The sequence below is a fragment of the Colletotrichum acutatum genome, assembly GCF_030867785.1.
Source record: "Colletotrichum acutatum strain CBS 112980 chromosome Unknown BDZ83scaffold_15, whole genome shotgun sequence".
NCBI lineage: Eukaryota > Fungi > Ascomycota > Sordariomycetes > Glomerellales > Glomerellaceae > Colletotrichum > Colletotrichum acutatum.
In genome coordinates this window covers 163768-183833 of record NW_026849009.1, presented here as the reverse complement: position 1 = coordinate 183833, position 20066 = coordinate 163768, and the positions used below count along the sequence as shown (strand labels likewise).

Below are 20066 nucleotides of genomic sequence, written 5' to 3'. Positions count from 1 at the left end.
GCTGACAGACCAATCACGGCCCAATCTTTTCCAATTGGCCCTCTCCGGTGGCGGCGTCTCCGCTTCAAACGGGACCCTCTTCTCGCATTTCCCGATGCCCGCGTGCGTTCCAACGGCGAAACCGAGCATGTTGTGCCCGTAAGCCGGTCAGCAACTTTCTCTTGCATCCGTGAGGGCTTACTAAGATGATCGAGATGGTCAGAAACCTCGGCTGGCGAATTATTTGCCTTCCATGTTTGTTTGCTTGCAGCGATCTATATCTACTGCGTACTGATATTCCGAACCGCTGTCTCCTTTCCGAGACATGCTCTGTTAGAAAATTCCCTCCCCTGGCCCGCTGCCCATGTAACGGCAAAAGGCGAAGGGCTGGGCACAAACCTCTCTTTGAGGGATCCAGATCCCAACACCGAGATGCTCCGAGTATCTCCGCAGGTGGCCACGGCTGGCTGGAGGCCCGCTTCCTCTCCGGTGCCCCTCCTATGCTGCCGTCCCGTAGTTCGCCCCATCCAGAACGTTCACCGGTCAAAACGGCTGCCCGCAGGCCCCGTCGCCGGCCACGGTGCACTCCGGTGATGCTCGGAGGAGGCTGACTTCACCATCCATCTTTTGACTCTATTCGCCTGCCCAATGTAGTTGTTCTGGACGATTGTTTTACTCGTGAACAATCATACAAAACCTTCCCTATCGATTTTTTACGGATTGACGGGATATGCATCAGATAGCCCATGCTTCATAGTTCCCCCCTTTTCTGTTAGCATAGGTGCTTCAAGCCGGCACTTTCGAAGTTCAAACTGGATGTTCCTTATCTCTCTGCTGGAACGTGTACAATTCGCTTGGAATCACATCAATATCCCAGTGAAGTGGTACTCCATCTGACCAAGCCATGCTACGCCCCATCGCCTCATGGGTTGGCTTGATCCCACGGCTATGCTCTTCCTGATGTGAAGCGCCATCTCCGTGTCTCCAGACAGATTAACCGATGCCCTGATGTGTTTACGCTTTCGGGCCGAGAATTCTAGATAATGACTCTGCGCAGTCCCGGTTTCCTGCTTTTCTTCAGCGCAATGACAAGCCACGGCGTTCTCCTGTCTTGAGGTAAATCTCCGCCACAGCCACGATGTACGATGTTTACCAGCATGATACACAATCGAGATCTCCAAAAGGTTTCTTTGAGATTGCTTCGAGGCCATTCAAGTATCTTTGATGCTTCCCTGGACGGCATGCTGCAACATCTTTCGAGTAAGGACTTTGTTGAGCCTCACACCTCAACCCAAGACTGGAAGATGACAACTCCGGATGGTATAAGTCAGGGGCTTTGAGGGGCACTCAGGTTCACAGTCGGACAAAGCCACTGAGCCTATCCTTCGTGAGCTCTTCCAAACTGCGGCTTGGACTCGCCCTCCAAGCCGCAGACTGACCTATCGTCACCCGAGGTTTCCAGTGCAAGTCACAGGTCACCCGGGGGCCACGCCCCAGTCTCCGCTCCATCCCCCCCCCCCCGTGGAACAACCAAACGCCGAACGAAACACAGGGCTTATCTTGGAGGCTCGAAACAGGAAGCCACGACGGTAAGCTTGGTGTTGAGAGGAGGAACGCCCGAACCTTCCCACTGAAAAACCTGTTCAGTTGAAAGGGCGGTCTCGGTTCGCTCGCTTCTTTTTCTACTTTCCCGCAACTCACCATCGTATCCCCCACGTTCGCTCCCCACGATCCCCCAAATTGCTCAGAAGCAATCGCAACTGTCAACTCGGTCGCCTGTTGCTGGCCTCGGCAACAGTAGATCTCAAGAAAAGAACCTCACTCCCGTTGCAAGGTAGGTCAGATCCAGACGAGGTTCTGTCCCAAGGCCGTTCTCTGATTGCCATCAGTACCATCTGAAGCACTCCGAATTCGTCAGCTTTGGTTCGTTTGGTTCGTCAGCATCGAGCACTTGGGAGGAAATATTCCAGGCTGGCTAATCACTCACTGTACAGCTTCGTAGCATCAAGCACCTGAGCAACTGTCGCTTCATCATTTTATCGTTGACTTTCTCTCTTCCACTAGGACGTTCGGCGTCCTATCCACTCCTTTCTCCCAGTCAAAAGACGCCTCATGTGCGATGAAGAAAAAATCCATGAGCACCCTCGCCAATCTGGCGCCGCGTCGTCGCGGTAAGGTCAACAAGAAGGAAGAGAAAAAGGAGACTCAAGGTAAGTAATAGCTCTCTCGTCTCGTTCGGTACCAGCTGACACTTGGAATAGCTTCAGTCACTCCTTTGTTGCCTGCGAATCGAAGCGGTCCCGCCCATCCCTTCAGCTACCCTGATCCAGGCGGCAGCACAGATCAAAATGTCGACCGCCTGGCCAACGACTTGCTGGAGAGCACCATCTACCATCATCCAAATGGTTTGCGCAGTCATCCATCCGTTCTTCTCTGTGGAACTGAGCCGATGGCTATCGCACCTATGATCTCTCCTGATGCGCAACTCACGGCGCCCTCGACGTACCGAATTGTCAATCTTCCATCGGAGGATTTTTCCGTTCATTGTCAGTCTGACACCCAAGTTGCGAGGATCGACGAGGTTGCTCCGGCTATCCCTGAAAAGTCCTCACGACGCCAATGTGGTAAGCAGGAGAAGAACGGCGATGGCTTCGTCGACCCCGAGAAACGTCCTTCGATTCTCAACTTCCCGCATTCCAAGACCACGATGCTCGACCCCGGCAATAGACACCCTCTATTCCTGCCTCCTTCTACAACGGCTCCACTCTCATACGGCGGATGCTTTGACGAGGATGATGTCGCACAAATTGCTGTCGCCGAGGCTATTGCCGCCCAGACCGCCGTCGAACAGGCTGCTGGTATCCAGGCTATCATCGACCAGGCTTCCATCGAAGAGGATATTGACGCCGAGGATGCTCCCGTCCAGGGTGTTCTCCCCCAGGTTCTTGGTCCAGAGAATGATCCTAGATCAGGCTTGATCGACCCCGACTTGGTCAATATCAAGACCGATGCAATGCTAGCTGCGACTGAAATCCTGAAGCCTCCCGGTTCGGAGAAACCCAGACTTCCTCAATCAAAGACTTCCATGTTTCGTCGTCACAGGGTCGTCTCCAAGGTTCGCCAAGTATTCGAATCCATCCTGCCTAAACCTGCAACGCCAGAATCGAAGATCAGGGGCAAGATCTCAGCGCCCATTGGTTTGACCACGTGCGATCTGCCAAACCCTGCGGCGCACTATCACCTCGAGGAAGTCGAAGTCGAAGAGACGTCTATCGTCAGCTCTATCGAGCTTCGTCTCAACGAAGGCAACAACCTGCACAGCCACAAGGTTCAGAGCATCGTCGGAGATCGCGTCGTTCGTAAGGCCGTAGCCGATGACGAAAGCTCGATTTGCGGCAGCGATTCACCAGAAGATCCCTTCTCGGGAGACTTTGAAGTCGCAAATCGTCCTCCGACTCCTTTTGAGCATCGCCTCAAGAGTAGCCTTGACTCTACTGGTATCCCCCCAGTTCCGTCTTTGAACCCTTTCGAGACTGAGAAGGACTTCGATGCCGATCTCGAAGGAATCTTGTCTGAGAAGCCCGTCTGTGCTTCAACCCCGCGTCGACCCGACCGAAAGGCAGCCTCTGGGGAGAGCCCCTCTAAGCGGTATGCAAAGACTGACGATTGTCACCTTGCGTCCACCAACGATACTGAGGGAGGCCCTAGTGCTCCCGGCCCTACTCCGAAAAAGTTGAGGCTGTCGGGCGGCTGGAGACTCTTCCGTGACCAGCCTGAGCCCAGCACCAAGAAACACCCGTCGCCTAGCAAGCAGGATCTCGAAGTCCTCGAAGATAGACTCCGCAACATGGTCATCGAGAAAATGGAGCAGGAGCCTGAACAGCGGTCAGAACTGGAAGCCAAGTGGGAAGGCGTCCTCGCACCGGCTGCCCTGGGCCCCAAGGATGTGAACGCCGCGTTGATGTCGAACGAGGGCAAGCAGCCTGTGGCGGCAAGGCCTACTGTCGTTATCGGTGAGGCCAGCGCAGTCTCGCTGCGTCGATACAATCGCGAAGAGTTCACCCGTATCACGACGGCTGGTTCCCGAATCCCTCGTCCTTCTCCTCGGTACACCTCCTACACTCGACCTTCGAACTTCGATGCGCTGGATATTGACGAGTTGCAGTAGGATGTGACCGTCTATGCTCCAAGACGTCGTCGTTTCTAGGGCTTGGTCGCGATATTTTGATGAGTCTGAAAAAATTGGATCATCTTTGGCGGCACCAATGGGTGTCTATTCCACCGGTTCTTTGCCTGCGGTGGTTCTGGGAAGTTCGCCCGAGGACCATTAAAAGAAAAGATTTGCTATCGCTGCTGCCTTCTACAAGCTTCCACAGCTGGCTTCAACAATTTGGAGACAGCCCGCCCGCGTTCTTTTCTGGAATTTGGAAGCGCCAATTCGGCAAACCTGTTGAGTATTTCCGCGGCCAAACATTGAGATGGTACAACCAAGTCACCTACATTCGTTGATTGGCCCGCCACAAATTTGTGTAAGTTGTTGCTGTCTCTTAGAGTTCATTAGTTAATATCTTGCAGAAGAATACATCCAATTTCGACTTGGACTGCTTTTCGGATCCGGCTGCACTTTTTTTTCCTTTTTCATGAGACTCGAAGAAATCAACAGGTCTCCAGTACTCAGAAGCACCATGGAGCAACCTTAATACAAGTCCTACGGCCTTCCTTACTTGGCCTAGGCAACCGGTTGCTGTGCGAATTCGAGTAACAACAATCCGTGGATCACTTTTTCTACACCAGGACAACAGAACAACTCTTCTCTTTCGGACTGTGCCACTTTGAGACCCTACCCGACCCTGGGAGAATCTGGATGGACTGAACATCAGTAAACCGCAACAAGATTCTCCCATTTGCCGAATTGCATACAAATTCCACCATGGAGGACGGATGTCACAGTGGGAGGATGATGAACGATGTAATTGGAGGCCAAGGGGGAGAAGGAACTCAGATAGGTAGTTACAAATCAAATCGTTTTAAGGTAACCGAGTTGTGTGTCGCAATCTTCTCAATACCAGATGAACAGGGCAATTTGCTTGACTTTGTTTATTTCATATCGTAACACAGACATGGTATCTTTAAACCAAATCGCTTTCAACAATACTAATACAATAGGTATCCAAAATCCATCATAATCCATACACATAAGAGACTCGCTTGTTGGTTTCTATCGAGTATATCGATAAAGGGGTATCTTTCATATGCCGCTACGCACATCCTTAGTAGCGGTGGGCGCGGTGCGAGCCGCGACCGTCGGTGCCGTGCATGCGACGGGTGCCGGCGGCCTTTTGACCGGGGCGACGGGTCAAGGTGCCCTTGAGCTTGAGCATGGCACCGGAGATCTTGTCGCCCATGGAGGGCTTGCGACGCTGGTGGTGGACGGGGGCCGTGTGGACGACGGGGCCACGGCGACGGGAGAAGAGGCCGCCGCCTCCGCGCTTGGTGGTGCGGGTTGTCTTTGTGGTGGTGTGGTGGTGGGTTGTGTGGGCGGGCGCGCGGCGGCGGGAGAAGATGCTGCGGCGGGGGGCGGTGGTGGTTGTGTGGCGGGTGGATCTGAGAGGCATGATTGCGGTTTGGGGTTTGGAGATTTGTTTGAGTGGTTTAAGTTGTTTGATTGATGGTGGGATAGACTTGAAGTCCTTTGGTTATTGTTTGTTTGATTTTGGTTGGGTTGCTTTGTAGCTTGATGCTGATGATGAGAGAAGAGAAGGTTGATGTAGGTGGGTTTGGAGGGTGGTTTATATGCTTTGCTGATGCTTCTATTCAGGGTCGCGGTTTTGGAGGGTGATCAGCCATATCTGTTCCAAGTCAGATGGCGTATGTTGGTAAGGTTGTGTGATTTGAGCATGTCATCATCGCGGGGTGGGAGGTTCGTGAATAGACAGGGGGGGTTGGTTTGGGTTGGGTCTTGCGGGATCATGGCCCCCGGGAGAGGGGATGATGTCAGGGTCCAGGGGATCTACGTTTGTATGCGTGTGTGTGGTCTTCTACTCTGAATCTCTGTGTCTTTACAATACACACTGCGCCAAAGGCGACAAGGCTATCTTTCATTCGTATGAACAGTAGGTGTGTGTGTGGCATCCTTTGGCGGGATTGATGCGCAAAGGGTCCGAAACCTGCGTCCTTGGTTCCACACTTTGGACCCTATTTTCGTTTCGTGACCCTCCCTCTGACGACAAAAGGAAGATGGGCAAAAACGTAAGGAGGGGAGAAGTGGGAGGGTGTCGTCGGACCCTGATTGTGGGAAAGGGGTGACGTCCCTTGCAGTTCATTGCGTCGGGTAGGAGGACTGGACATGGGGTACATCCAGACATTGTTACGTAGGAGGAGCTAGGCAGGCTGTATCCGTACATGGGGGATGGGAAATGGCCAAGGCTGGCGAGAACGACAGCTTCGGGGGAGACCTCAAAGTGATTTTGCTCTCCGTTTGTTGTCGCAGCTGCGAGGTGAGGTCAAGGTGAGCGTCCAGCCCCAAGCCCATCAGCCCAAAAATCAAGTTTTGGAGGGTCCTGTGGCTGGTGACGTCGAGTTGCGGTCGAGGGAAGGAAGCCTATTGGATCCAGCCTCATACCCCTGTCTCTTGCCCCGGAGCGACGCGCTTGCGCCAGAGGACTAGGATAGTGGATTCCGCCAATTAGAGTTGTGGCACGGGCGAAGGTGTGGCTGGCCGGGTCACTCAAGGTAGGCACTTATGATGTCATGAGCAACGGTTGGTTCGTACCACAGCAGACAGGTGTGGCTTGTCACACTTTTACGGACAGGTCTGGGCCCGAACGGTTCTCTTCAGTTTCTTGTTTTCTCCCCCCGGTTCATGTTCAAAACGTAGATAGACTGGGTGACTGGTAGGTCTGACCTTCCCTCTTTGTGTCCATCACACTGGCTGATCTAAAAAATAGTGTGTTATTGGACAGATCGTTTGTTGGCGTGAGAAAAGTTGCAAATGGGGGAGGAAGTGATAGGCACAGGGGATTTGCGGCCGCTGACGACGGTTTGACTGGGTACTTCTAAGACTTTCAACCATTCGACGTCAGTTTTGCGGGTTCGAGACCTCTCTGGCCTGCTATTTGGCCACGGACTCGACTCCCCCGAGCCAGGTCAAGAGAATCCTCTCGGGTCTGGACTGAGATGGAACGGAACATCACTGAGGGGAAATGACATCGCTGGTGGTCTTGGAACGGTGATCCCCTTGATGGTGCAATTTGTCCGGTCGTCAAACGTACGGCTCCTTATCGCTCATGTGTCGGATCCTCTAGGCCAAGGAATCTTATGATGTTGGGGAAGAAGAGAGCAAGTGCTTGAAGCGCGGAAAGCGATGCTGTTAAGGCGCCCACGGTGCCGCCCTCCCCAAGCCTTGTCCAGGCCGTCCTTTCACTTTGCGTGTACACAGATTTATCGCCATGCTTTTCGGGAAATCTTATCCTCATCATTGCCCCAGTCCTTCTGTTCCGCAACGTTTACAGCCAAGTAGTACGAGGCTTGGCAGTGTTGGCTTCTACCACCGCAGCTCTACCACCGCAGCGAGGACCACAGCGAGTGCGGTGAATAAGAGCAACTCCATTGTGAGCTTTCCTCGTTTGTATGAGACTGTGACGCAGGCTATTCTTCTGATACGGCCATGGTTGGAGGTAAGATGAGGGCTGGAAGACTATGGTTTCCACCAGTTCGGGATACCCTTTACATCCTTCGCACTTCGATTTGCAAGGATTAAAGGGGTTGGTTCAGTGAAACTGCTGCTTACTTCTCTGCGCGAGGGGAAACGACCCAGCGCGGCGATATTGCTTTCCTTACATCAAGGACATCACCATCGAGGTGGCTGGCCGCACCACTGAACCTTCTAGTCTACACGCTCAGAGAGGTTGTTCTTGATCCTAGCCAAATCGTCGCTCGAGAACCCTAGAGCCCCAACGACGTACCCCTCCCAGCCGCCGTGCGCTTCCCGCAATGCCGCTACAAACGCATCCCAGCACGACGCCCGCAAGCTGCACAGGTTGTAGAAGCCAGGGTGCTGTTCGAAAGCGAGGCTACCGCCGCCGGCGCGAACCTGCTGGAGGAGCCGTTCCCTCGCTGGCTCGGTGCCGATGCGCGAGAGCATGTAGTCGAAGCGGACGTCTTCGGGCGCGGTGCCCGCGAGAGATTGTAAGAGTCCAGCCATCACGCCGGTGCGGTCTCTCCCAGCTATATGGGTTTTTGGTGTTAGCTGGACTGAGCTGGCCAAGCACCGCACAGTATTTGGGCCTTTTTCTGGTATAATGTTTAATTAGAAAAGTATACATACCGGTGCAGTGAAAGAGAAAAGGATCATCAGGCTTGTCACGCACGTGCTCCAAGATGGCTCGGTAGATGGGCCGATACAGATCGAGGACCTTGAGATACTCCTTCCGTAGTCCAACTTCGCCCCCGGCCTCGACAAAATCGTTCAGGTCAGGCGGGGTGTGGACGCCCGCGCTTTCGAGCCATGTGTTTGCGACCCCTGCGACGTGTGGATCGGGATGCTTCTCACGTTCCGCAGATGTACGGACGTCAAATACCTGCTTCACGTTGGCGGCCAGCCACTTGAGCGCCTCTGGGTTTTGGTGTGCGACCTCGAGCATGCCGCAGCGGTATACGAGACCTTGACGGACGCCGGAGCCGGGCACGGCGCCGAGGTCGCGGATGTTGATGAGTTCAGGGACGGGGAGGAAGGGTGGCGTGCTCAAGGCTTGCTGTAAGAGTTCGGAGGGTATGGGGTCGTGGACGTCTCTCTCCGTGAGAGCTTGTAGCTGGCCTCGGGTCATGGACATTTTGGTGATGAACAAGGTTTTTCAATGTCGGAAGAGGAATGATAACGCTGGCAATATCGAATTTGGGTATCTCAATAGAGAAGGAGACTATTTTTTGAGGCGAATGTCTGATGTTGGCAGTGAGGCAGACGGGAGCCTGGGGCAGGCAACATCTGCGCCCTTCAATCATTGAATGGAGGTTGTTGGAGTAGACGTTTTGGAGTTGTAAGCAATCCTCTGTAAGACGCGGACAAATGTAGCCCGTCCCCGTTGAAACAAGCTTCTTGGAGTTTTCTAGCGACAGGAGCTAGTATTCATTCCACGAAACCGCCATGTGGCGCCAAGCCCCAAATATTGAAATCTATTGATATTACCGTTTGCGGACCCAGTACGGCAACGTCTCAACGTTCTGTGTGGCAGGAGCGGTTTTGCAGCAACAAGGCTTTTGTAACGGCCTTATAAGCCGTTTTGCCCGCAGAGACACCTAAATGGTTGTGGCCAGATCACATCCTCAAATCGTGTTGCATGAACGGCATGTTCTTTAACATCAAAGATGTTGGACATCAAGGACACTGGGTGACGAAGTTGAGGATGTTGTTTTAAAGAAGTATCCCTGAAGCTCCCATCCCTGCTCCCCTATATCCAGATAAGATAACGTCTCCTTATCAAGGATGGCGATAAGGATATCGACCTTCCACACCGAATTTCAAGACGTCGTCTCCCAACAAAGCAAGCCATTTGACTAAAATTGAGACACTAATCACCTCAATGAGTGGCTAGCATTCCAGAATTATGTCCTTGAATCCAATCTTGAGGTGGGGACTGGGCCTCTCAGCCGCCGCGGCCGTGGTCGCAATCGCCGTCGTGCGCCTCCAGCAGCCCCTCTTGGGCGACATTGATGACACCCAAACGTATTGCTACCAAGGCGTCCGTACACACGACGAGGACCAGCCGTCAGCCCAGTGCTTTACTGTGGCCGATGGCAAGTTCACCCGTGTATTCCCATGGGATGATGCAAGTTTGACCACCACGGCTGGCTTCGTCATTCCTGGTCTGTGGGATGGCCACGGCCATCTGAGTCAGTATGGCGAGTTTCTCTACTCGGCCGATCTGTTCGGAGCCTCTTCTTTGGATGATGTTCGGGGTCGCTTGAGGGACTACGTCGACAGCCATCCCGATGCCGGCACCAAGAATGAATGGATTCGAGGAATTGGCTGGGATCAGTCGGCGTACGGACGGATGCCGACCGCTGTGAGTCCTCTTCACCCCTCTCTGTCCAGTGATAGTCCTAATTCCCGATCAGAAAGACATTGAGGAAGACGAGCTCCTGAAGGGCAAATACTTCATGCTCGACAGGATAGATGTCCACTGTTCATGGGTGTCACAAGCTGTGCTCGATCTGTTGCCCGCAGATCTCCCAGATGTGCCTGGCGGTGAGATCGTCCGCGAGCCAGGCATGGGCGTCTTTTGTGACAACGCCATGGACCTGATCTACAACTTGTGGCCGAAGCCTGGGTTCGAGAAGAAGCGAGCGTTTATTGCCGCCGCCATGACCAAGCTGAATGAGGTCGGTCTGGTCGGTATGCATGATGCCGGCGTCTTTCCGGAAGAGCTCGACCTGTACACCGATATGGCAGGCACGGATGACTGGACTGTCCGTGTATATGCCATGTTGGAATGTGCTCAGCGTAATACTTTCTGTCCCGAGGACGCTGCTCGGGTGTTCCGTGAGGATGACTCGTTCAGCGTCAAGTCCGTCAAGCTTTTTGCAGGTATGTTTTGTGAAATGTTTGACATGAAAAGGTCCACTGAGACTAACGTTTTCCAGACGGCGCTCTTGGAAGTTGGGGAAGTGCCATGATCGAACCATACAGTGATCGTCCCGATACCGCCGGCTCTCTTCTTGTCAACGGATCGACTTTGAAACAGCTTGGAAGGTCCTGGGCATCCGTCGGATACCAGGTCAACATCCACGCCATCGGTGACCTGGCAAACCGCTACGCCGTCGACGCCCTCGAGGCTGGCTTGCGAGACGTATGCCCCGATGAGAAACTTGTAGATTGCCAGGCTCGACGACGTTTCCGCATTGAGCATTCGCAAATCATCCACGAGGATGACCAGAAGAGGATCCATGACATCGGTATTATACCATCCATACAACCGACACATGCAACATCCGATATGAAGTACGCCGAACTACGACTTGGGGCAGAGCGCACCAAAAAAGAGGCGTACCGGATGCGGTCACTCCTGGACGTCCACCCGATCCTAGGCAGCGACTTCCCCGTCGAGCCGCCCAACCCCTTCCAGGGTATCTATGCTGCCGTTGCCCGCAAGAGCCCCCATACGGGTTATGGCGTCAACGGAAGTGAAAATGGCTGGCATACCGAGGAGGCTCTAAGTTTGAACGAAGCACTGCTCGGATTCACCAAGGGCCCGGCCTACGGTGCCTTCATGGAAGGACGAGCCGGCCTCATCAAGGAGGGCGCGCTGGCTGATTGGGTCGTGCTGGACCAGCCTCTGGAGGACTTGGACCTTGACGAGCTGCGGGAGCTTAAAGTCAAGGAGACCTGGGTGGGCGGGAAACAAGTCTACGCGCGGGACTATGAGTGACGGGCTACCAAGGTTCACGATGAATGATTTTTAAAGAGTTCTCTCGGCTTTATTCCATACTCACTCTGACATACTCAAGACCGCTTTTGATAGGGGATTTGCCTACGCTAACGAGTTTTTATGCCCAAGAGATATGATTCCATCAACACAACTGAGACCGACCTGTGCTGTTTTCTCATTCCATTCGCTCTAAGCGGATGGATGGCTCTGACAAGCCTACTCGAAAGATAGAAAGGTAGCCAGAGGCATTCGTGACGAAGATTTTTTTAGGTAAGCACCCATCTTATCCCCCGTCCATCTCACGCTCGAGTATGGACAACGAGGCGCGTGTATGACTTGACAGTATCGCACACCCTCCCACCTTTTTCCGCAGTTCTTTCTAAACACGTTTCTTACCGGATATTCTAAGAAAAGCTTCTTCGCGACGGAAACGGCATTTCTGCTATGCCTCTGATCTTTGCTTCTGGTGTTAACACTTCAAAGCAGAACCATCGACGATCCTCAATTATTAGTATTTAAGAGATATATTAGAGAACTCTCCCCATCCACAACGAAATCACCCAAGACGGTACCGAGAAACGGCCACGATGCCGTCAACAATGTCAACCAACAGCGTGACAGCCGCAAGAGCCTGGAACATATACATACTTGTATTCCTGATGCTCATGGTATTCTCAATGACCTTTGGCGCCTCCATGGTGCAGGTTTCCGTCCAAGCATACCTGCGAGAGTCCGTCTGCCGACAACTCTACGGCTTACTCCAGAAAGTCCCCGTCAATGACGTTCTATGTCACGCCGATGCAGTTAACAAGGAATTCGAGTGGACCGAGGTCGTCGTTCTGGTCTGCCAGTCCGCCGGTGGCCTCCTGTCCGCCTATACTATGGGCAAATGGGCCGACGTCAAGGGCCGGCGCGGGGCTTTTGTCTTGAGTGCCTGCCTCTGGGGCCTCTTCTCCGGTATCCTCATCACAATCATTCAGACTTCATCACGCAGCGGCCTTTGTTTCCTCTTCTTCATCATCGGCGCGGCAAAGACGTCCACCGAGGTCGCCATCTTGGCCATGACGAGCGACACCACAAACGACCGGCAGCGCTCGAAACACTTTGGCCTCGTGGTTTCTTCTGCCCTTGCCGGGGTCGTGGTCTCGAACGTCATCCACAGATATGCTCCCCCTCTAGCCCTTGAGTATTCGGCCCTGATTGGCTGCGTCGCCTTCTGCGTCGGCACCTGCTTCATCGTGGCGGTTCCCGAGCCCCTTCGCACGCAGCTCGAGGACTTTAGAGGCGAGCCTCCTCCGGAGATCCTCCCAGCGAACCAAGCCGCCAGGCCGCTTCACCGCGTTCTCTCTGCCCTGGAGATGTTCCGCGGTCTGTCCCTCCTCGCCACCCTCGGCCTCGTCCTCGCGTTGGCAAGAACGGCACCGCCTTCCCTTGATGTCTACTTCGTCGCCAGGTATAGCACGATCACCCATGTTCCCTCCACGACGACTCTCCACGGCGACGTCGTGAGCTACTGGGCTCCGCTCATCGCCATAGTCCTCATCACCTGCCTCCTTCTTCCCTCAATCTACGGCTGCTGCTCCCCATACCGCCGGCGCGTTCCGGGCGACCGCATCGCGCTCCGGGACTACCGCTATCTCCTCCTCTCGTCGGGCCTAGTCATCCTCACCAGCGCCGTAGCCCTGGGAAGACACTACCTCTTCTTCCTCGTCGGCACCCTCTCTGCCGCGACCGTCGCGGCGACCATCCCCGGCCAGTGCTGCTCCCTGATGCTGTACGGGCTCGGCGTGGCCGTGCGCGCAAAGTACGCCGGCAGGCTCTTCGGCCTCGCGGCGATGGCGGAGTGCGCGGCGACCCTGGTCCTCGGCCCGGCGATCGGTCTCGTCACGCGGGACTCGCACTGGGGCGGTGTGGCGGTGGCGGTGGTCTTCTCCGCTTCGGTTGTCGTCTTTGGGGCCGTGTGGTGTGCCCAGGCGGTTTGTCAGGCTCCGACATACGAGAGGCCCGGCGCCGGGGTTGGTGGGATTGAGGCTGGGATCGAGCTTTTGGATGTAGGAGGGCTTGCGGCGCCTCCTCCGGCGTATGCGGCTCACCAGGACGATCGCCCTGCTCCGATGCCGATGCCGATTATTCGCTAGATTCTGCCAAGGTATGTGTGGAGGTCGTGTCAGTCGTTGCTGTAAGACCATCTGGGCATATATGGGTTAGGGGCCTTTGGGAGAAGTGTGATTTGATAAAGCGAAATATGATGGCCGCTAGACAATAGCCATCATCTTTAAGCGTACATCATCATTGATATAGTTTGACAAAAGTATAAGAGGCTTTGGGATGGTTCTCATCAAACAATTTCCAGCAGAACAAGGTCTCAAGCTTGTTAATATAGTTTATGTTCTTTGCCCGTATTCAACCTATAAGGGGTGATTCCTGTCTGACTTGCAAGTGGGTATCAAGTATAAAACAACAGAGACGGACGGAGTGCCTGACAGCACAAATAATCGATAATAGGAACCCCCCCTTTTTTTTCTTTTCTTTTCTTTCTTTCTCTTTTTTCCCGAAAATTACAATGCTCGCTCTCTGCCAAACCTTAGAATCATACGAATGGCTTTTGGCAATATACAACGTCACTGTTAACACGCAAGTCAGCATTCGGCTCGCCATTTTACACTTGCCTTGCGATTCAATACAGCAAGAAGAAGCAGTCTCAAGAGAGGGAGAGAGGGGAGGTGTGAGACTACAAGAAAGGCCAGAAACAACAGGAAAATTTCAACTCACTAATCAACCAAGGCATGAAAAGCAGGCGGGTTGGCCTTCAACTCGTTCCTCACGCCCCTGATTTCCGCTTCGACTTCCTCCCTCGTCCGTCCGAGGACTTCGGTGAACATCTTCATGGAAAAACCCTCCAGACCGTCAATGGTCAGGACCAGATTCATCATGCCCAGGTCCTTATAGTGCTTATCTTTGGCCCACGGCGTCAGCGGCGCCTTGTACTTCTCCGCCGTAACGTTGACGAAGCCAGCCTCCCGGACGCGGCCCTCGTGCCCCGGACCGGGGGTCGGGTCGCGTCCGACGGCCCGGATGGCGCCCAGGAAGGCCTGGTTCCACTTGTACGTGGTGTGGTCCTTTGTGTAGCTGCCGTCCTCGGAGTAGAATTCCGGGTTCATGTCGAGGAACTCGACCCAGCCGCCCGGGTTGAGGTGGCTGGATTTTTGGGCAGTCGTTGTCAGTATCAGTACCCAGGTGCGCGTTCCTGCTCAGAAATGGAACAGGAAATGGAGAGGTGGGATTTTACTTGTAAATGTTGCGAACCAGCTTTGGCCAATCCGTGATGGAGGCTGTCATGTATCGGCACATGATGAAGTCGTACTTTTTGGTCTCGACCCAGGGGCTCTCGACGTCGTCGATCTCGAACCTGACATTAGGAGGAACCCTTTTCATTCCGTCAGCTATAATCAAATAATCAGCGCCCGAGAAAAGAAACAGACTGACCATTGAGGCTGAATGGCGCTCAAGTCATTCCCGTAAACCTATGCCACAATATTAGCCTTCACGATAGGTGAGTAGGGCGGACACAAATCGCAGCTTAGCTTACCTCGGCGCGTTCAAAGATGTCGCCCATCTCAACAGCCCCTGTAATGATTTTGTTTTGTCAACTCCTACCCTTTCCACATCAAAGTTGTCTTTCGAATGGGTTTCCTCATACAAAGTCCAGTACCCGTTCCAATGTCAAGGATCGATTGGATCTTTTCCCAATCGAGAGGAGCATGGAAGAGCTTGCTGCCCGTTGCCTTGACAATCATCGCATGAGCGAGATCTAGTCGGTCCATCTCCTTCTAAAACGTTTTTGGACTCGTTAACCATTTGGCCTTCGACTTGATGATTAGAAACTTGTAACAAACCTCGTCATTGGGGAACTTGTAAGCTGAAATTTCGTGTCAGATCTTGCCGAGAAGACGGCAAAGTGGCAAGAGAAGAGGTTGAAGGACGTACTGCCTGGCCTGTAAGCGTGGTACCGTCGTCCATACTCCACGGGGTAATCAACAACGCTTGATGATAGGGAGGCAGTGAAGTTGGAGCTGGGAGCGTGAGTGTTTGGTCAGTACCGGGCGTTTATTACTCCTTCATAGTATGGGGGCATCGTACATGCGCTCATCAATTGAAGAACCATCGTCAGTTGTCTAGCAGTTTTCCATGTCAGCGATGCAAACAGCGGCCGCTTACAAACCCAGAACAGGTTACTAACATTGCCTTCTTCCTCGGGCTCAAGAGGTGCCGTTACGTTGGGGATTGGAGTTTGTGCCGTTATCGTCGCTGGACTCTCGGCCTGTACAGCGGCTGGAGGTGAACTGGCCATTCCTGTTTCCCGGTTGCTTTCCTCGGCGTACCAATCAATTCAACTTGGCCGAAGAAGAAAGAAAAAAGAAAGTCTTGGCAGAGAAACAGAAAGAGCAAATGGCGATACGCAAAGCTTCAACAACATCCACTCTCTAGGGAGAGAACTGAAGGAGGGAAGGGAGGTTTTTGTAGGCATCTAAGCCGGTCTCCATAGTTAAGCGACATGGATTCGATGAAATGAGAAGGCGAAAAAAAGCTGCGGCAGGCTGCAGAATCTCCAGAACCAACAGAGGGCAACTAAAAGATCCAATTGGCTCTGCCCCGACTCCTCATTCGCGTGTATATGCAAGTCAAACGTTGGTTGACGCGTCTTGTCGTCCAACATCCGACCCATTGCATGTTTGCCAACGCCCTCCCCCCTCCACCCCCTCTCTCTTCCGCCTAGATGGGAAGGCGGTTGTGCCATCCTTGCTTTGACAAATGCGGGTGCTCAATTGACAATCCCCGGCGTTGAGCATTGTTTGCTTCGCAAGTTTTTCGAAATGGGCGGGCTGCTTCTTAATCGAGTCCCTAGGGTAGTCAGACTTGGGAGGGGCCCATTGCATACTTTTGTTTCTGGTGTCCTGATGTTTGACCTTGACTCCATAATGGCCGGCGACATCTCGTCAACGAGATCCGTCGGTGCAGCGTAGACCGTAAGAGCAGTCCCGTCCACGACCCAACAAACTAGCAACACTCGAAAGATCCTCCAGCTCACCGAATAGACACCCCTACCAAGCTCACAGAAACCAAATAACCATCGCTCAAGAAGCCGCTGGCGAGGCCCTCTAATGATCGTTCCTCATCTCTGTCTTCCTTCTTCCTAGCTCCGGAAATAGAAAGAAGCGCAACTGCCCAAGCACGTCTCGTACTGTACCTGACCCTACCCTATAAATCACGCAAAGGTCATATCTACTATAAATACAAGGCCCAGCTGCTCTGAATAGCTTTCACTTTACCTGATGGTAGGCGAAGGTTCCAGGCAGCTGAGGAGATGTGAAATGGGGGAATGTGGGCGCGATCCATACCTCTCAGGGCTTGCGGTCTATAGCCGTGTAAGGGAAGCGGCACTTACACCAGCAGCAAAAGCAACACCATGTACATTCACGTTTGCTCACTTCTCGTCGTCCGGCTAACGTATCTACTTGAACGAATACGGTCTGAGATGGGGGACCCAGGAGGACGGCAAGACGCTAATATAGATCTACTCGTAGACAGCAACTCGTGTCCGTCTGTTGTCTTGACCGACCAAAACCATGGACGAGATCAATGAAGGACCAAACGTCTGTATTCCAAACGAGATAGAGATGAGCTGAAGAGTATCTGTGTCGAGAACCGTGGATCCCATTCTATATTACCTACTCACTTAGTCCCTCTACCATCCTTGTGGATTATCAACCCCGCGTCAACTATCAACGAACAGACTCCCAAAGTATTGTTGGTCTTCAGTTGGTCAGGGGAAATGAAATCACTTTCGCTGTTGCTGTAAACCTGCCAAGGCAAAGATCCTATCACGAAGAGTTTATGTCTTATCGTGACTAGGAGATCCATGATACAAATTGCAATGTATGGAGCATCTCAGGCACTCTTTTCTTCCGCAGACAGTCAGCCCTCTTCGACCAAGGCAGGTTGCCAAGACACCTCGTCATGTCCAGGTACTAATGGAAATGGACCTTGTTACGATGTCAGCATACATCAACCACGAGAGAAGGAGATAAAACTTGAGAATGAAACAGTCACTGGTATGAGTCACTTTATGAAGGGTGGGTTCCGCAAAATAGCGTATGAATTGTCACATTTCTATTCGATGGACATATCGGTAAAGGCGTGAATGGGTTGACGTAAACCCCTATCTTCATTCCATAACCCTTCCGTAAGTAAAAGGTAAATATCCACGACGCCATTGCCTGTCCATAATAATCCTGCCCATCCAAAGTCGTCCCTCGGTCTGGTCCCGTAGGCCTGTTCCGACCGGGTCGTCTAACAAAAGGTAGATACGAGAAAGAAACATGGGAGGTCGTCCCTGATATATAGGCAAGTAAATAGTTGTAAGTAAATCGTGATCAGGGCCGACGCCCATCATGTGGTGGTTTTCTTCTTTTTTTTCATCGCTTTTCATCTTTTCTTAATCTTTCGTGGCGTGTTCATCGCCGAAGGGACTACGTCCCCTCTCGTAAGAACTTGTCCTTTGAGACCGTCTGTCGGGGCCGGCGGCGGCTCGCCTTGTCGCCTCCTCAATCACGGCACTGAGACTGTGGTTGCTGCGAACAGCAGCTGGGGATGGCTCAGGAGGGTCCGAGAAGGGGCCCTGGTCGACTGCCGGGCTTTCATCGATGACAGTCACGGCAGCCGATTCACGGGCGGCCGCGGTGGTGCTGGGTGGTAGAGGTGTGCCTGGTGCCGAGATCTCTTCTGATGTTGATGATGCCTTGGATCCAACGCTGACTTGCTTGGGGCCGTTGCCGTTGCCTACACGGACAACCTGCACTCTCTGGACGGGGGCGGCGGTGGCGGTGTTGGCGTTGTTCAGGAAGGTAGATCCGACGCTGAATGTGCTGTCACGGCTCTTGGGACGGCCAGGAGCGTATTTTTCATAATCGACGCTGGGGACGGGAGGAGTGCTGCTGCCGTTGGTGCCGACACCCATAGACTTAACACTGACCACGGCGGCCTTGGCGCGCATACCGGTCTGAGCGGGTGCTACAACAACCGCATTCTTGCCGTATATGGTGGAGGCGATACTGGGAGCGATGCTAGATCGAGGAGCGTACGATGTTCTCGCGACAGACGTGCGGTCAGAGTAGCCTGAGATGCCAGAGTAGGTGGAGTCGCGCAATTCGCCAGGGACGAAGAAGTGTTGCTCCTCGTACGGTGACGGGCTGCTTGCAGCGGAGTTGGAGGCGTGCATCGGAATAGGGGGAACGGGAGGAACGAGCAGAGTTGGTGACGTAGGAGTAGCTCGGTTCGTGACGCCGGGGATGTAGGCAATCTGGATTATGTTGGAAGCGCGGGTGAGTACTGTTGATGCAATCGAGTGAACGGTGTGTGTTGAGTCGCGGTTGGTTTGTCGTGGCTCGCCAGTGCTCTTCTCGTTGATCGTCTTCTCGTGGGTCGTCTCGGCATAGGACTCCTGAATAATTGACTGTCTCTTGGTCTTGATGAAGAATCTCCAGACAAGATATGTGGCGATTGCGATGACGACGAGACCGCCAATAACACCACCGACGATGGCACCCGTGTTGGGCTTGCTGCTTGATGAGGATGATGATTTGCTGTCGTCCTTGGCGCAGATGGCCTGGGCACAGGTGCTACATGTCGGGATGGTGAAGGAGCAGAACTCGTCGGACTTGCAGTTGGTAGGGCATGTCGGCGCCTTGTCCTCACACTTGAGGCAGCCGTTCTGTCTGGGCAGGATGACTGTGGAGGTCATGTCAGTAAATGAGGTTTGATAGGGGGCGACGGTGATGTCTAGTGACGCACCAGCTTCCAGCTCCTCGAGCGAACGGAGGTGAAGGTTAGGGTCGAATTGAGCCATGATGATGAATGACAAAATGGCCTGAGGATGAAGTGAGAAGAAAAAAATAGCCAGCGACGCTGATCGAGCTATGCCGATCGACGAAGCAAGACCGTTAGGCGTAGAAGGTGTCGATCAAATCGGAGGGGGTGATCAGACGGTCGAGGCGAGTGGACCGTTGGACGGTACCAGGGAAACCGCGAGTTGGGGAAACGGCAGTAGATATAACGAATGGATAGAAAAACCGTCGGGTAGATGAGACAAGTCGCAGTGTGCAAGGGGTTACGAATACACGTTGAGGAATGGATTCGTGGCGAGGCGAGGCTGGCGTGTGGGCGTTTGCTGGACTGGAATGGACGGATCGATGTGCGAAGTGCGAGGGAATTCGGAGCGGATAGAGTGAGAGCGAATAAGTAGTAGTAGTAGTAGTAGTAGTAGTAGTAGTCTAGTAGTTGGGATAACGAGTGGACGAAGAGACTAGCTCGGCATTTGAGGTGGTGGGAAAAAAGAGGCGACTAGGCGATTGAAGTGAAAGACATCAACGGCGGTTTGTCGTTTGTCGGCCGCAAGTCGACGTCGACGGGTTGACGGGGCTTGAATGTCTTTTGTCGTCGACGGGATCTTGTCTTGGTGGGCGGCGACGGAGAACCTGGAGATGTTGGGTGGAGGAAAAGACGGAGGTGGGAAAGGGCTGCTATGAAGAAAACGAAAGTGAGCAGAGAGAGAGAGAGAAGCAGGCAAAGACAGACCGGCGCTGGGCTGGTCTTGGCTCGACTTGG

At 53.4% G+C, this 20066-nt stretch overlaps 7 protein-coding genes across 7 annotated transcripts; 3 read left to right on the top strand and 4 right to left on the bottom strand.

Moving 5' to 3' along the window:
* Positions 1–2064: 2064 nt before the first annotated feature.
* On the top strand, positions 2065–4331 carry BDZ83DRAFT_607974 (uncharacterized protein). Its single transcript, XM_060507459.1, has one exon. It carries the CDS (start codon positions 2429–2431, stop codon positions 4145–4147), a length of 1719 nt encoding a protein of 572 aa, XP_060368789.1. The 5' UTR covers positions 2065–2428; the 3' UTR covers positions 4148–4331.
* A 918-nt stretch (positions 4332–5249) lies between these two features.
* Positions 5250–5594, bottom strand: BDZ83DRAFT_748855 (uncharacterized protein; the record flags this gene model as incomplete). Its single annotated transcript, XM_060513677.1, has 1 exon — positions 5250–5594. One exon carries the CDS (start codon positions 5592–5594, stop codon positions 5250–5252), a length of 345 nt encoding a protein of 114 aa, XP_060368788.1.
* Positions 5595–7864: 2270 nt separating this feature from the next.
* BDZ83DRAFT_569900 (protein-tyrosine phosphatase-like protein) lies at positions 7865–8810 on the bottom strand (the record flags this gene model as incomplete). The annotated part of the gene is made up of 2 exons (XM_060504245.1): positions 7865–8205; positions 8306–8810. The coding sequence occupies 2 exons, from the start codon at positions 8808–8810 to the stop codon at positions 7865–7867; spliced, it is 846 nt and encodes a 281-aa protein (XP_060368787.1).
* Positions 8811–9214: 404 nt separating this feature from the next.
* Positions 9215–11589, top strand: BDZ83DRAFT_99444 (amidohydrolase). The gene is made up of 3 exons (XM_060516051.1): positions 9215–10040; positions 10093–10561; positions 10618–11589. The coding sequence occupies exons 1-3, from the start codon at positions 9582–9584 to the stop codon at positions 11400–11402; spliced, it is 1713 nt and encodes a 570-aa protein (XP_060368786.1). The 5' UTR covers positions 9215–9581; the 3' UTR covers positions 11403–11589.
* Positions 11590–11878: 289 nt separating this feature from the next.
* BDZ83DRAFT_99411 (uncharacterized protein) lies at positions 11879–13766 on the top strand. The gene has a single exon (XM_060516050.1). It carries the CDS (start codon positions 11990–11992, stop codon positions 13538–13540), a length of 1551 nt encoding a protein of 516 aa, XP_060368785.1. The 5' UTR covers positions 11879–11989; the 3' UTR covers positions 13541–13766.
* Positions 13761–16073, bottom strand: BDZ83DRAFT_607962 (methyltransferase domain-containing protein). Its single transcript, XM_060507458.1, has 10 exons — positions 15643–16073; positions 15543–15577; positions 15390–15475; positions 15299–15321; positions 15103–15232; positions 14992–15029; positions 14889–14926; positions 14692–14829; positions 14175–14600; positions 13761–14026 (listed from the first exon to the last, which is right to left on the bottom strand). Exons 1-10 carry the CDS (start codon positions 15751–15753, stop codon positions 13993–13995), a joined length of 1059 nt encoding a protein of 352 aa, XP_060368784.1. The 5' UTR covers positions 15754–16073; the 3' UTR covers positions 13761–13992.
* Positions 16074–17898: 1825 nt separating this feature from the next.
* On the bottom strand, positions 17899–19308 carry BDZ83DRAFT_748850 (Opy2 protein; the record flags this gene model as incomplete). The annotated part of the gene is made up of 2 exons (XM_060513676.1): positions 17899–19190; positions 19254–19308. 2 exons carry the CDS (start codon positions 19306–19308, stop codon positions 17899–17901), a joined length of 1347 nt encoding a protein of 448 aa, XP_060368783.1.
* Between the last annotated feature and the right edge of the window lie 758 nt (positions 19309–20066).

Excerpts from the sequence above, each read along its gene's own strand:
- BDZ83DRAFT_99444 (XM_060516051.1), top strand. The coding sequence starts at position 9,582 with ATGTCCTTGAATCCAATCTTGAGGTGGGGACTGGGCCTCTCAGCCGCC. Across the intron at positions 10,041-10,092 it reads ACGGACGGATGCCGACCGCT|AAAGACATTGAGGAAGACGA; the intron begins GTGAGTCCTCTT and ends ATTCCCGATCAG. Across the intron at positions 10,562-10,617 it reads GTCCGTCAAGCTTTTTGCAG|ACGGCGCTCTTGGAAGTTGG; the intron begins GTATGTTTTGTG and ends AACGTTTTCCAG.
- BDZ83DRAFT_99411 (XM_060516050.1), top strand. The coding sequence starts at position 11,990 with ATGCCGTCAACAATGTCAACCAACAGCGTGACAGCCGCAAGAGCCTGG.
- BDZ83DRAFT_607962 (XM_060507458.1), bottom strand. The coding sequence starts at position 15,753 with ATGGCCAGTTCACCTCCAGCCGCTGTACAGGCCGAGAGTCCAGCGACG. Across the intron at positions 15,578-15,642 it reads AGCCCGAGGAAGAAGGCAAT|ACAACTGACGATGGTTCTTC; the intron begins GTTAGTAACCTG and ends GAAAACTGCTAG. Across the intron at positions 15,322-15,389 it reads CCACGCTTACAGGCCAGGCA|CTTACAAGTTCCCCAATGAC; the intron begins GTACGTCCTTCA and ends ACGAAATTTCAG.
- BDZ83DRAFT_607974 (XM_060507459.1), top strand. The coding sequence starts at position 2,429 with ATGGCTATCGCACCTATGATCTCTCCTGATGCGCAACTCACGGCGCCC.